Genomic DNA, 13,675 nt, shown 5'->3' with positions numbered 1-13,675 from the left:
TGGACAGCCTGCAGCCGCTCCAGCCTAACTACATGCCTGTGTGTTTGTTTGCAGAAGAATCTTATCAAAAATTAGCAATGGAAACGCTGGAGGAATTGGACTGGTGCTTAGACCAGCTAGAGACCATCCAGACCTACCGCTCTGTCAGTGAGATGGCTTCTAACAAGGTAAGGGGTGACCGTTTATTCACTCAAGCTCCCCGGCGTCCCCTGGGCTCCCCTGGCCTCTGCCTGCAGCCTGGGGTGCATCCGAGGACGCGGCGTCAGAACAGGTTTGCTGAGCCTGCCTCGGAGGGTTCTGTCCCCAAGTGCCACACTTTGCTGGTGTCTTGATGCTGCAGCAAAAGTTAAAAATCCTCCATCCGCTTTCATGCCCAGAAACCAAACTTCTTTGTTAGTGATGTAGTTTGAAATTTGTTTAAGGGGAGAGGTGCTTATTAACTGTACAAATGAAAATCCTTTAAAAAAGAAAAACCGCTGTCAGGAAGATAAAATCTGAATGAATTCATAGGGTAAAATGGTAACACGCTGCATTGCAACCAGGTGTTAGACATATTTTTTTGAACAAGAAAATAATGTGATCTCCATGTATCAATGGAGAGAATGGTTCTCCCTGAAGTTCTATTAATTCTGAAACTCTTCTCAGAAGGACATTCTGGGATTCTCTAACATTTCTTTTGTGATGCTGGCATGACCTAAGATTAAAAAGAAGAGAGAAAGAAAGAAAGAAAGAAAGAAAGAGAAAGAAAAGAAAAGAAAGAAAGAAAGAAGAAAGAAAGAAAGAATATACTCTGTCTCCCAAAAAAGAAAGTTATTTTTTAAAAGTTTGCTGCTTTTCAAAGTGGACTTATTTGAGATTAAGTTCCACCCATACTGCGAAGAAATGGTTTTACTTACAATCCCTAGACAAAACTTAGTGTTGAAGAGTTTTAATTATCTGTCATTTTATCATTTGTTTAATTAACACCTGGATTTAGAGTGCTAATTTACGTAGTGAGAGTTGTTGCTTTTTGTTTGTTTGTTCCCCCCCTTGGAGAATGTTAACTTTATATATGATGTGTGTGTATGTATGTATATATTTATTGTTGTTGGTTTTTGTGGAAAGCTTTAACACTACACCTTTATAAGTGTATATCTTAAGAATCCCCAATCATCTTAGCCTGAAGAATTGTCTTACTATCTTACGGTTCTGGTGCCGGGAAGAGATTTTGCTCCACACCTGCCAACATGCCCTTTCCAGCCCTGAGGTTCCCTGGTGAATGTGTGTCCCTCCTCCCTCTTTCTGACGTTAAAAGTATCACCTTCCTATCAAGGCTTACTGACTCCTGCTCGAGGGATCTGAGTGCCGGGAGCCCTGTGTCCTTAGGAGGTCTTGAAGGGTCCTGGGAGTGTGGGGGTAGACTCTTCTTAACTCTTGTTTCTTGGTTAATGAAAGGGCAAAAAATAAAATAAGTCTCTTTCTCAAATTGTAGTTCAGATTCAAGTTGGAAAAACAAAAGAAAAGTTTTGAGATTTAACTATTTACTGACTTTTTTCTGAAGTTCTCAACTGAAAACTAAATTCTGGGATTTTCCAGGCTGTTGTAAACTTGACCAACTGCTTCCCCACGAGGAGGGCTTAACTGCGTAACTTCTCTAAAGCACACTGGACTCCAAGTAGAAAGATTTTCACACATGCTTTAGCCTGCTTCGGAGCATTAACAGATCCTTTGTTCACTGCGTGTTGTGAGCATTGATGCCCATACAAGATGTAGGTCCAATATTTAGGGGTAGTTTTTTAGCAGCTTTCACCATAAAAAAACATGCTGAACTTTCTTCTTGAGTTACTAAGATAAAGTAGACAACTAACTCCAGGGAACAGAAAGAGTACACACTGAGAAACTGCAAATTGTCCTTATTTTTCATTTGGAGTGTTGATGCCTTATAAATTCTAACCAGGTCTGTGTCTGGGGTGCTGAAATGACACATTATTTTACAAATGTATTTACAAATTGTTCATAATCAGTGTAATGGTCAATAAGGCTCTAAGACCAAAGACTGTGTAGGTCCCGGTGAGAATTCCAATCGTTTAAGGCTTCCGCTCCTCCTTTATGGTATCCTGTGCAGGAAGCAATGAAAGCTGAATAGAGCTAACCCTAAAGAAAGGGCTAAACCTTAATGCTGACACAGTTAGCTTAAGGACAAGGCATGCAGTTTCACCTATTTTTGATATGTGCAGTGGAGAGGTTGTAGGGCAAAGCAATTATCCAGTAGATGAATAATGCTCAGCTGACAGCCAAAGTCAATTTCATTTGTAAAAAGATCTCCTTCTCTTTCTATTCACTCAGTGACCTTTTCCCCCCCAGAATCTTGATTAGCCAGATAATTGTTTCAGGTAAGGCTTAATCTGTGGCACATATAATATAATATAATATAATATAATATAATATAATAATAATATTTTGTGGCCACCAAAAAGAAATTGATCTGTATCCATTTTCTGGGAATTGAATTATTTGTGGTAAAAATAAAATTCCACATTTACTTTTAAATGTGGTTGAAATTATTTGAACATTCCATCCAAGTCACTGTTTAAAAATACAGTCATCATCATCATTATCATTATCACGCCTATGTAGTTGTAGCTGGTCATTTTTGGCAGTCTTGGCAAATCTCTGAGTTGATAGACGTGGAAGTGAGTCTGAAGATGTTCTATACAGGGAAGTATGTGAAAAGCATAGGCTTTGGAGTCAAAAGATCATAGTTCAAGTCCTGTCTCTATCATTGACTAGCTACTTGACCTTGGCTAACTTACTTAACTGTTCTAAGACTTAATTTTCTCATCTGTAAAACAGGTACAAAGTGTAAAAGTGGCACCCTACCTTACTGGGTTACTGTAAAGATTTAATGAGATAATGCATCTGAAACCTTCAGCAAGGCACCTGATGTGTAGTAATAATTAATAAACGATAACTTGTTGATAGCATTTACTACATCTTTGCAAAAATGATGGGTCCTTAGTTCTGATCAGCTAAGCGATTACTGAGTTTTTACCTACTCAACAGTGGTGATGGGAAAACCAGTGTTTTATGTTGGGGGTGTTTGGGAACATGCAAATGGTTGAGCATTGACTGTGTCTAGTAGAGAAAAAGGAAGCAGTCTTTCATATTTACCCATCTGGGTAGGGTTGTGTGTTTATTGTTTTTTCCTCGCCCTTTTATATTTTGAAGAAAATTGTGACATCAAAGATTATAACTGGCTTTCCCAAGTGTGCTTCAGAGCCTGAGAGTTAGACAAGGAACTGTTTCTGTGACTTACAGAAACATAGACTTCTCCTTGGCCCCAATTTCCCTCATCCCTTAATACTGGCCCCAGGCCAAATGGAATTCCAGAATTACAGAGAAAGATGCAGCGAGGTGGGATAATACGGTAGGTTATTTTTCCCAAAAATGACAAGATGAAATAAATGAAGCAGTTTTATGAGGCAATGACGTTTTTCAAGATGAAAAGAATGTCAAGGGAACCTTCTGCCAGCAGCCCAGGTTCAGTTAGACATGTTAGAGCTGTTTTCTGTAACAACAGATTGGCTTCTTAGACTTGTTCATTAATTTTTGTTTCAACTCTTATCACCTCTTGAATTAGAAGAATTGTCATACACTTCAGCGAAATGCATCAGAGCATGAGTTCCTCAGTGGCAAAACAGTCAGATGTTTTGAAAACAGGATGCTTTGGCTGTGCCGTGTAAAAAGAGGAACGGAAAGAGAAACAGTATAGCAAGGAAGAAAGCAAATAGCCTCAGCAGGATCCCCAGCCCAACAACGGCATAAACACTGACCTATCTTCCTGACCTTCACTGTGGCTCAGTTCCTGACCTCGTGTCACCAAAGCCAACCGACGTCATTGGAGGAGGATAGGAGGAATGGCACAGCTGCTGTGCGGGTGACTAGAATTTCCTGTCTCCTTCCTGACAGACTCAGTCAGAAAAGTACAGAGTTGCAACAACAGTAGCTGAGGAAGGACCTGCACAAAACAATCCCAGTCAGGCGTAGCTGTGAATGACAAGGAAAGGGAGCTTTGACTGAGAAGTGGAGTCTCTCGCCTAAACTTTTCGGGTGAAAATTTTCAGAGGGGTCATTTACACCCAGCATGTTGAATGTTTTTCAAAAGATGAACATGCTGTGGTATTTAGCAAGGAGCTATGTTCAAGCAACTTATTGCTCTCCTAACTTCCCCACAAACATCTCCATTATCCTTTTCTTTCTTGGCTAGCTTGGCCCCCCAGGGCTGTTTTATGTGTAGGACAAAGGTGAAAATAGATGTTTCATTGTTGAAAAGAGCCGTCCTCCTTAATACTAGTAGTCTCTTTAGAATGAAAGAGCAGGACCCAGCACTTACTTCAGTCAATGTTTGCTAAGGAAATCTGTAAGATAGGAATGGGAGATAGAAGGTCTTTTTTCTCTGAAGGCATCATGGAGACAGCTGCAGATAGCATCACAGGGGAAGTGAGTCCTTCTGGCTATGCAGGTTTATTTTTCCGGTTCTTCAGGTGTGTCCATACCAGAGTACTGAACTACTGAACCTTTGTAAAGGCAAATAATTGCCTGTGCTCTTGGGTGGGAGAGAATAAACTCATATGATTCCACCAGCTTGGAGCCACCTGGGATCCAAGCTGCATGATACTGGAATGTGATCATGATAGGCTGGTTGCCCTGTAATTGGGTGAGTCCTTTTTTTCTATTTAACTGAAAAATCGATAAATATGAGACATGTTGGATCCAGCAGAACCATAAAGGAAATAGATTGTGTTGGTCAACAGGTTCACCTTAGAGCTCGGTCAGGAAGGTGATAGGCAGGTGACCAATTACTGAAGGGGATTAATTCCACTTTTGCCTGAAGTTAAATGATAGGACTAGAGCATTGCCACGCTTAGGGCAAGAGGGGTCCTTTCCCAGGACCCTTTGCTTTAAGAGGGCCCTAGCCTGGTCTTCCTCCCGCTACACTCTGCTCCAGGAGGTGAGAAGGCAGGCGGGCTAACGGGCAGCTGTGCTTCCTGCTCCAGACTACACTGCATCCAATGGGCCCCGTACGTTCTCTACCCAATGGCTCTGAACCCACTTCCAGGGCCTGTACAGGCCTCTTTCCTGGATATGTTGCAGGAATTCACACCCTTAGGCCCAAGGAGTAGCCAAGAGGCAGCAGTTCGGCTTGGAAGAGGTGTGTGGGAGGAACTTGAACATGCAGGCTGTGGCAGAGGGTGCACAAAAGCTTGCACATGGGTCCCGCGGAGAAGAAATGGGACAGGGCGTGGGCCAGGAGCTAGGTCCCCCCTGCACTGCTATAACCAGGAATGCACATTTCATGCTGGCCTTCCAAGCTGCTGGGAAGGGGTGTCTGTCGAGGTGGGAGTATTGGAGGTAGCTCGAATTGTATCTTTATCTATTTAAACTTACGTATGTGGCCTCATGAATGCCAGAGGTGACCCGGATTAGAGGGCAGACTAGAATGAAAATCAGTTCTGACGGCCAGGTGGGGCACTCGAATATTTTCCATCCAACTTTTCTCACTTTCCTCCCAGATGTATATAGAACTGGAGGCAGCAAAGGGAAAAGAGCCTACAGGTACAAGCCATGAGTTTGAGTTCTAGCTATGCCTCCATTGAGGGACATTATCTTAAACAGTCAAATCATTTTGAAACCTTGCCTTTCTTTATCTACAAAACAAAACAGTTGGAGAAGGCTATTTCCATGGTCTCCTGCAGCTCTTGTGTTTGTTGTTGGGGCAGTAATAGACAACCAAACTCCTTTTACAAGTGTATGTGTGCAGACATGTGCTAAGCTCCTTACTGACATTCTGTCATTAATACTCTCAGCAGCCCTTTGGAATAGATATATTATTATCTTGATTTTACAGTAAAGTGAGATTTAAAGAGTTGAATTAAATTGCCTAGGGTAAAGAAGAGAGCAGGATTCACACTCAGGGCCATCTGACTCACCGTCATTGATCCCAATGGGACAGATAAATATAGACATACAGAAGTATTTAATAACCCTCACAAGGAAATTTTGTCATTTCTGGGATGTCTTATTCTTCTAACTCTGGACATCATTGCTTGTTTAGGTCTAGGTCAAAATCCTAGTCTGCAGGTTCCATCCTCTAGGCCTCCAGACCAGCCCTTAATAATCTTAAACTCAATCTTCCTGGCTGGGAAATAGTGTCTTTTAACATAGAAGAGGGAGGAGAATGACCATAGTTATAGAAAATGGTTGTAAAGCACTCATCAAAAATGTGAATAACGGTATTAAACTAATCTGATGCCTATTGTGGACCAGTTTACTAAATTCAGGATCTATTTCTTTCCAAAATTTTCCATCATGGCCTAAGAGAAGACAGTGAAATTTTGTTTAAAAGACAACCTACCCCCAAATTCCCTTTTTATTCACCCCACAACATAAAAAGAAAATGGAGAGAGGCTATTCTTTTTTTAAAAAAAACATCATTCAAATTTAATTGGGGCAATTTCATCATATATTACATCTTTTCTAGTATATGCCCTAAGACCATGAAACAGAAGAGCATTGCTTCAGTAATAATTAATATAGGGACATTTCTAAGCCGTATTATTTGATGTGTGAAACTAAGGCAAAAGGAAAAAAAATTAAGTTTCCTTACAACTTACAGCCCGTTGACAAGTCCTTGAGACAGGCAGAGTGGCATCCTCTAGGAGGAGTTCAGCTGCCTCAATGATGACACTTTGCTAAGGGCAAAGGCAATCTTAGCCCAATCCCCAGTATCCTGTAAGTCTACTTAGACATATAAAAATTCCTTTGGAAACTTCCTTTATCTCTATCCCCCAGAATATATGTTGGCAATCATACTCCAAGCTTATGGCCCATTGATATACATCTGAAGGGTCTCATGACTGAGTTTTTACTCAACAGTGATAAATGACCTTTCCCTAACAGCAGCTAGCCCCTCAAGGTCCTGGAAACCTTGCTTCCAAAATACCTTAAGAGACTTACACTATCGCTACCCGCCTCCCAGCCTAAAAGTATACAATCCGTCACTCTTCACAACCCCAGTGCAGCTCTTTCTGCCCACGGGTCCTGTCCCCATGCTTTAATAAAACCACCTTTCTGCGCTGAAGACATCCCAAGAATTCTTTCTTGGCTGTCAGCTCTAAACACCAACATTATCAACCATATCATTATTGAGAGTGTATTGCGTGTTCTAAGTTTTACTCTTTGAAAACTTAACAAATCAAAGATTTTGAAAGTGTAGTGCTTTGAAATAAGTTTGATTTTTAATCTATTTTGCTTAACTTAAATATTTCTGCACTGATATTTACAGAACCATTTCCTTCATTGAGTTCCAGTCCATGTACCCCAGTCTTTCTGCTAATTCATTTGAAAGTCCCCACATGGTCAAATCCTTAAAAATAAAGCAGAAATGAAGTGAGGGCACATTACCTTTGCCTGTTGCACCTCAGGCTAGCTGATAAGACAGCATTATATTATCAATATCTGATAAATACATCATTTTAGGGGAGCCTTTCATTCCATATGAAAAAAAAATGAGATAACTATATTTAGAGTATCACATATAAATCCAGAACACTAGTTTTGAAAAATAGAATTACATATATTAACGGAATAAATGTCTATTTCACACTTTTTATACTTCTTCCGTGTCTTTTTTTTTTTTCTTTTAGATAGAATGTGTTCCAATCTGAAAAACTTCCAAAATCAGTGCCATTATTATCTATGAGAGAAAAGCCAGGGGTGGAGCTTACTCTTGTGCTATTTTTCCAAAACACTTTACATCTAAGTAAGAGTGTGCTCAGCAAATGGAGATCCATCAGCATTCTGGAAGCCAGGACTTGCCAAACCAAAGATCCTCGGGCAGACTTGTGCCACAGTCAATAGATTTCACGCTCTTGAAGGCACTATGCCAATAGTGGATGTGCATCCCAGCACATCTCTCCACTTAGCATTTTTCAGGAACCTGTCAGTCCCTCTCTGACTTGCCCATTTGTACGTGATGTTTCCCTCAACTGGTGCCAAACTGTTTAGTCTCCTGGATATTTTACTGTAACTTCCTTTGTTTGATTTACTTTAAAGTAGCCAAGTGTTTCCACAAAGAAAGGACTGTTAAGTTATTTAGAAATGAAGAAGACAGTAAAACTTCTGTTTCTTTTGTTTCTGTTTTGGGAAGTGCCTGATAATCTTTTTCTCTTTAAGAAATACCCGATAGTCTTTTTCTTTTTATGGAGCAGAGTTTAAAGTCTATAAATCATGCATTTCTGCTCATCAGTCCTGTGTTTCCTTCTGCTAATTACTTGCAACTTAAAAATATACCACTTCTGAAACCTAAAGCCTTCAGAGACTGAAGTTTAGTGAATGTATTGAAAATAAATTTCATCTTCATGGCTCAGTTTTGCCGTTTTATATTTTTTAGTGGTTCAATGTATGGCAACCTTGAAAGTATTCCTTTAAAACTTTAAATGGCCAAGTTTCCTTCACTCTTTGCTAACAGCATAGTGCATAATGCTATAACCTTCAGCAGTTGTAAAGATGAACTTTGAGTACAGATACCAGGTCGTAAAAGTGATTAAATGAATTTAAAAAATTTAGATTTAGGGTAAGAGTTTTGTCATTTGCTATCTGAAGAGGTAAATTTTAATGAGTTGTTTTGGAAAGAAAACAGTAAGAAGAGAAGTCATCATCGAATAAAAATATCTTTCCAACTCAACCAAATAGGCTGTGCTAGAGCTGATTAGACAGGGCAAGGTGAAGTGGTAATTTGGCAACTATTTAATGACTTTGGTCAGTATGGATGGTGAAAGTTGATAAATCAAGCCAAAAAAGATTGAAATATATTCTTTCCAGTTATAGTCACACATGGTTGCATTAAACAAAATCCCAGAACTTTAAGCCTAAAAGAGAACCTAAGGTATCATTGATTTTGAAGACTTCATTTTAGAGATGAGGACTAAATAATCTAATATACTCCAGATCTTTGCAAATATAAAACACAATCTAAATGAAAGGTAATTTCGTTATGGCATGACTTCTCCAGAGTCGTAAGGTTAATTAATGGAAGACTAAGGTAGTAAAATACAGGTCTGATTACAAATCCAGTTTGCTGTTCATCTGCAGCAAAAGGCTGATTGCAGTTAAGATGGGAGACATTCCCTCTATCATTTCCACTGATCTTTAACCTTCTCCTTGCCCTTCTCATTACCTTTCTTGAGTAAAAGCTATACATGTCTTAATCACTTCAAGTAAAGAGAACTAAATTAGTATTCCTGAAAATTGTGTGCTCAAAGTCTAGCAGGAAGTATTTGAAATGAGTTACTTTAAGTGCCCTTGGCATTTTTTTTTCACTTTTTGCTGTTTTAATTTCTGAATTTAAAAAAAAAAAAAAATATATATACGTATATATACATATATACGTATATATATATATATATATATATATGTATGGGGTGCCTGGGTGGCTCTGTAGGTTATGTGTCCGACTTCGGCTCTGGTCACGATCTCAGTTTGTGAGTTCAAGCCCCGCGTCAGGCTCTGCGCTGACAATGAAGAACCTGCTTGGGATTTTTTCTCTCTCTCTCTGCCTTTCTCTCTGCCCCTCCCCCTTTTGTTCTCTCTCTCCTTCTCTCTCAAAATAAATAACTAAACTTTAAAAAATGTATGTATATATTATCAATGTATATACCTATATATGTTTGTGTGTATATATGTGTGTGTATATGTATATGTATGTATTTATTTACTATCAGAAAAATATCTCATTTTACAAAGGCAGTCAGGATTAACATTTTTATCCTCACATAATTGAAATGATACTCAAGTTTTAAGTAGGTCCTATTGATCGAAACTGGACTTCCAACTTCCTCTCTACACTTGATATCAGAACATCTATTGAAAACCTGGCTTAAGAATACAAATAAAAATAAACATTAAAAAAACAATTAAAAAAAAAAGGGGGGGGGCGCCTGGGTGGCTCAGTCGGCTAAGCGTCCAACTTCAGCTCAGGCCATGACTTGCGGTCCGTGAGTTCGAGCCCCACATCGGGCTCTGTGCTGACCGCTCAGAGCCTGGAGCCTATTTCGGATTCTGTGCCTCCTTCTCTCTCTGACCCTCCCCCGTTCATGCTCTGTCTCTCTCTGTCTCAAAAATAAATAAACGTTAAAAAAAAATTTAAAAAAAAAGAATACCAATAAGAGTTTTATGAGAACTTGAGAATGAAGAGATATGCACCTTTATCCTTCTCTTGGTATTCTTTTGCTTTGAAGACTTCCCTTTGGCTCAAATACATCATCAGGCCTATACTAAGAGCCTACTCCTGGCATGCCACACTTTGTGGCTTTCTTTTTTGAAACTTGGCCCAAATCGGTTTGATTAGATTTTTTTAAATCATTCTCTTACCTAACTTATTGGTTAATATCGTAGTTAATATTTTAGTTCTCTGAGGCTTTATTTATGTTTACTCCAGATTGCAGGCTCTTGAGGCCTACAATCATGTTTTGAATTTTTTGAGACTCCATTTATGCTTATGGTAGTAGGACTAAAACGTATCAAAGAGACATAGCTCTATTTCTGTTTAATGGTTAGGAGAAAAGAGGAAAAACTAATGAAGACTTTTGTTCATTGGTGGTAGTCGATTTAGGGTTTCTCTTGTTTTAAAAATCTCTCCCCCAAATTCTTCTTGATTTGGTCATTTAAGAAATTTGTTGACATGAGGACTTTTAATAGATACTAGGACAGGTAATGACGTCACTAGTGGGCACAGTATATTCAAAATGAAATTTTTTTTCATATTTTCAAAAAATTTAAATTCATGGAACATACTTAGACTATCTACTGGTTATATGAATTTCCAGTATACTCCTACAGGCCCATTTGATTGTGAGAAGCTAGGGACGCAGATAGATCACTAATGATTGTCCTCCAGCTCCTACTCTAGATGTCCCACTCTCCACCCAGACAGGTCAGTTTAATCAGCCAGAACCTACTCATGTAGCCAGGTGAAAGGGCATAGTGCCTTTCCTGCCACAGCCCCTAATCATTTGACTGCTACTGCCAGCTACCTTCTGTAATTGAGTCAGAATGACTTAAATATATCTGCATTTACTGATGGGTATGTTTTTCTTGGACAGGTCCAGTACACTATTTATGTTTGTGACAGGGTGAGGTGCCGTTGAATTTTTCCTTGCTGTATTGTAACACTTTTTAAATATTTCTAAATCAGTATGATTTAACTTCAAAACTTTATCTAATTTTGATTACAATAATTAAAAACACTGTTTTGTTAATTCTCTCCTATATGTTTAAGGTATTAAAATATATTAAAATAAGGTCATTGCCTAATGCTGCATTGTCGGTGGGGCATAGAAAAATTTTCAAACTTAGAAAACCATATATTGCTTTTCAAGAAAGAGCTTTTAGAGCCTTTAGTAAATCCTAAAATAAGAGAGTCTTGCCAAAAATAAATAAAAACATGAGCCCCTGGGTAGGAATGGGTTCTTTTTCTTTAAAGTAAGACAATATATTGGGTTAAAATAATTAAAATAGGAGCTCTTTCTCATACATGCTGGAGAACGTGGACAGAGCCTTCCTGGTGCCGGACGAGATTGTGGATGGCAGGTGAGGACCAGGGCCGGAGAGAAGAGGGGCTGCTCAGGGACACTCACAGCAGGAGGTGCCTTTGAGGTTCAACAGCACTAGATTGTACCAAGCACACTGTTGGCTCTCTGGCCAACTCTTCCCTCCCTGCCCCCCACCCCGGCATATTCCCAGTGCTCCCATCCCCCCACCCCACTCACGAGGATGGAGGTTGATTTCAATGTTAGCCAAAGTCAAGCAAACAAGAAAGTCATCTGATGTTGAACTCTGGCAGACTGTTGAAAGGCAGGGTTTGGGGGAATGGTTTGATCTCCAGTGCCCAGAAAAAAAGGGGCAGCACAGGCCCCTGCCCCTCTCTGGAAGATCTCCATCCTGCTCCCTACTGCCTGCATACCTCCCGCTCTTAGAGCTCCATTTCAACCTCAGCTAGATGTGTGACCTGGGCCACTGCTCATTCTGCCTCAGCCTTCTTTTCCTCATCTTTCCGATGGGGATTGGGGACTGACTACCTTCCTCATAAAAAAAAGAAAAAAAAAAAAAAAAGGAAGAGGAGATATTAGTGAAGAAGTCAGGAAAGATTTTTCTGTTTTGATCACTGCTTTTCAGATCTAGCCCCTGAGATCCAGGACTGCTTGCCCAGAGAACTCTGATTCTGCCTGAGGAAACATTAGTTAAGGGGCATTTTGTGGGGATTTTTTAGGTCCATTCCTTCACTTTAAAGCATATTTGCTCTCAAAGTTCCCTATGGTACCAGGATAGAGCATTAAATAAACAGCCACTTTCTCCAAGTGTATAGCTCTTTGTTATTTTTGTGTTGCCAGATCCAAGGTAGCAAGGTAAGGAGACATACCTGAAGAGTGCTTTCCCGCTTACACAGAGCTCTCCATGTTATCGTATTCTGATGCTCAGCAGGAGGAAAGCATTCATATATCCTCACTTCGGTGTGAAAGCAGGGTGCAAGACTGATTTGTCACTGATTTGTCCAAGCCCTTCAGCTACTAACCGGTGATGCCTAGAATCAAATCTTTTTCTTTTTGCTCCAAAGCCAGATGAATTAAAAATACAAATTAAAGGAGGGGCGCCTGGGTGGCTCCGTCAGTTAAGCGTCCAACTTCGGGTCAGGTCATGATCTCATGGATCGCGGGTTAGAGCCCTGCATCGGGCTCTGTGCTGACAGCTCAGAGCCTGGAGCCTGCTTCAGATTCTGTGTCTCCCTCTCTCTCTGCTCCTCCCATACTCACACTCTGTCTCTCTCTTTTTCAAAAATAAATAAACATTAAAAAAAATAAATTACAAAGTAAAAATTAAAGGGAAATCCACAGGGTAATTTATTATATTCTTATATGGCTTGGTAACAAAACCAAGTCTATGTAATCATAGACTTTTGAAGCTAGAACTCGGTCAAGGTCCCTTCTTGTATTTTAGACCTCAGCATAGATGTAGATGTAATTTCTTTGGAGAGAACTTCTCTAATTATCTGAACTCAGTACCTTTTTGGTTTTACAATTTGCTATCACAGTTTATGATTTTTAGTTTTTGTTGTGGAACTTAGCTTTTACTCCTCTCCTCCCTTAGACTACAAGGTTTTTGGTGACATGAATTGTGTCTACCTTGTTCACTATTGTAGTTCCAGGATTTAAAATGGCTCTAGGCACATGGTAGGCATTCAAACAAATATCGTTTGCATGAGGCTCAGAAACTTAATCTAATTTGTCCAGAAGCATGTATGTTGTTAGCGGCAAATCCATTAGAACCCAGCCATCCTGTTTCCTGTTGCACAAACACGGTGTTGCTTGCCATGCCCAATTCATTTTGCTAATTGTTCAGCTGAATGAGAACCCCCTCCACCCAATCTGGTTTACAGTGACTCTTCAAAGTACCGTCAGACGCACCAAACTCTTGCCCCCAAGCCTTCTCCCAAACTCAAAGTCAGACAACAGAGAACAAAGTCATCAGGGCCAAATGCTGTTTCTTTGTGAACAGAAGTATGACGCACACCTTGGCTGTTATTTGGCTCAGTGTTGGGGTATTTGGTCTACCTTTCTCTTGAAAAGGCTACATCCTGTGG

General features: G+C 39.9%; 1 protein-coding gene across 4 annotated transcripts in view; it reads left to right on the top strand.

Moving 5' to 3' along the window:
• PDE4B (phosphodiesterase 4B) overlaps nucleotides 1-13,675 on the top strand; it is a 525,517-nt gene that overhangs the window by 483,989 nt on the left and 27,853 nt on the right. For all 4 annotated transcript variants that reach the window (XM_019448986.2, XM_019448985.2, XM_019448988.2 and 1 more), the window contains one exon: nucleotides 55-167. In XM_019448986.2, the coding sequence (XP_019304531.1) occupies nucleotides 55-167 (113 nt within the window). The remainder of the gene's footprint in view (nucleotides 1-54; nucleotides 168-13,675) is intronic.

Source organism: Panthera pardus, unplaced genomic scaffold (genome assembly GCF_024362965.1).
Source record: "Panthera pardus isolate Hobbes unplaced genomic scaffold, ASM2436296v1 HiC_scaffold_11, whole genome shotgun sequence".
NCBI lineage: Eukaryota > Metazoa > Chordata > Mammalia > Carnivora > Felidae > Panthera > Panthera pardus.
This window is presented reverse-complemented; position numbering and strand designations above follow the sequence as displayed.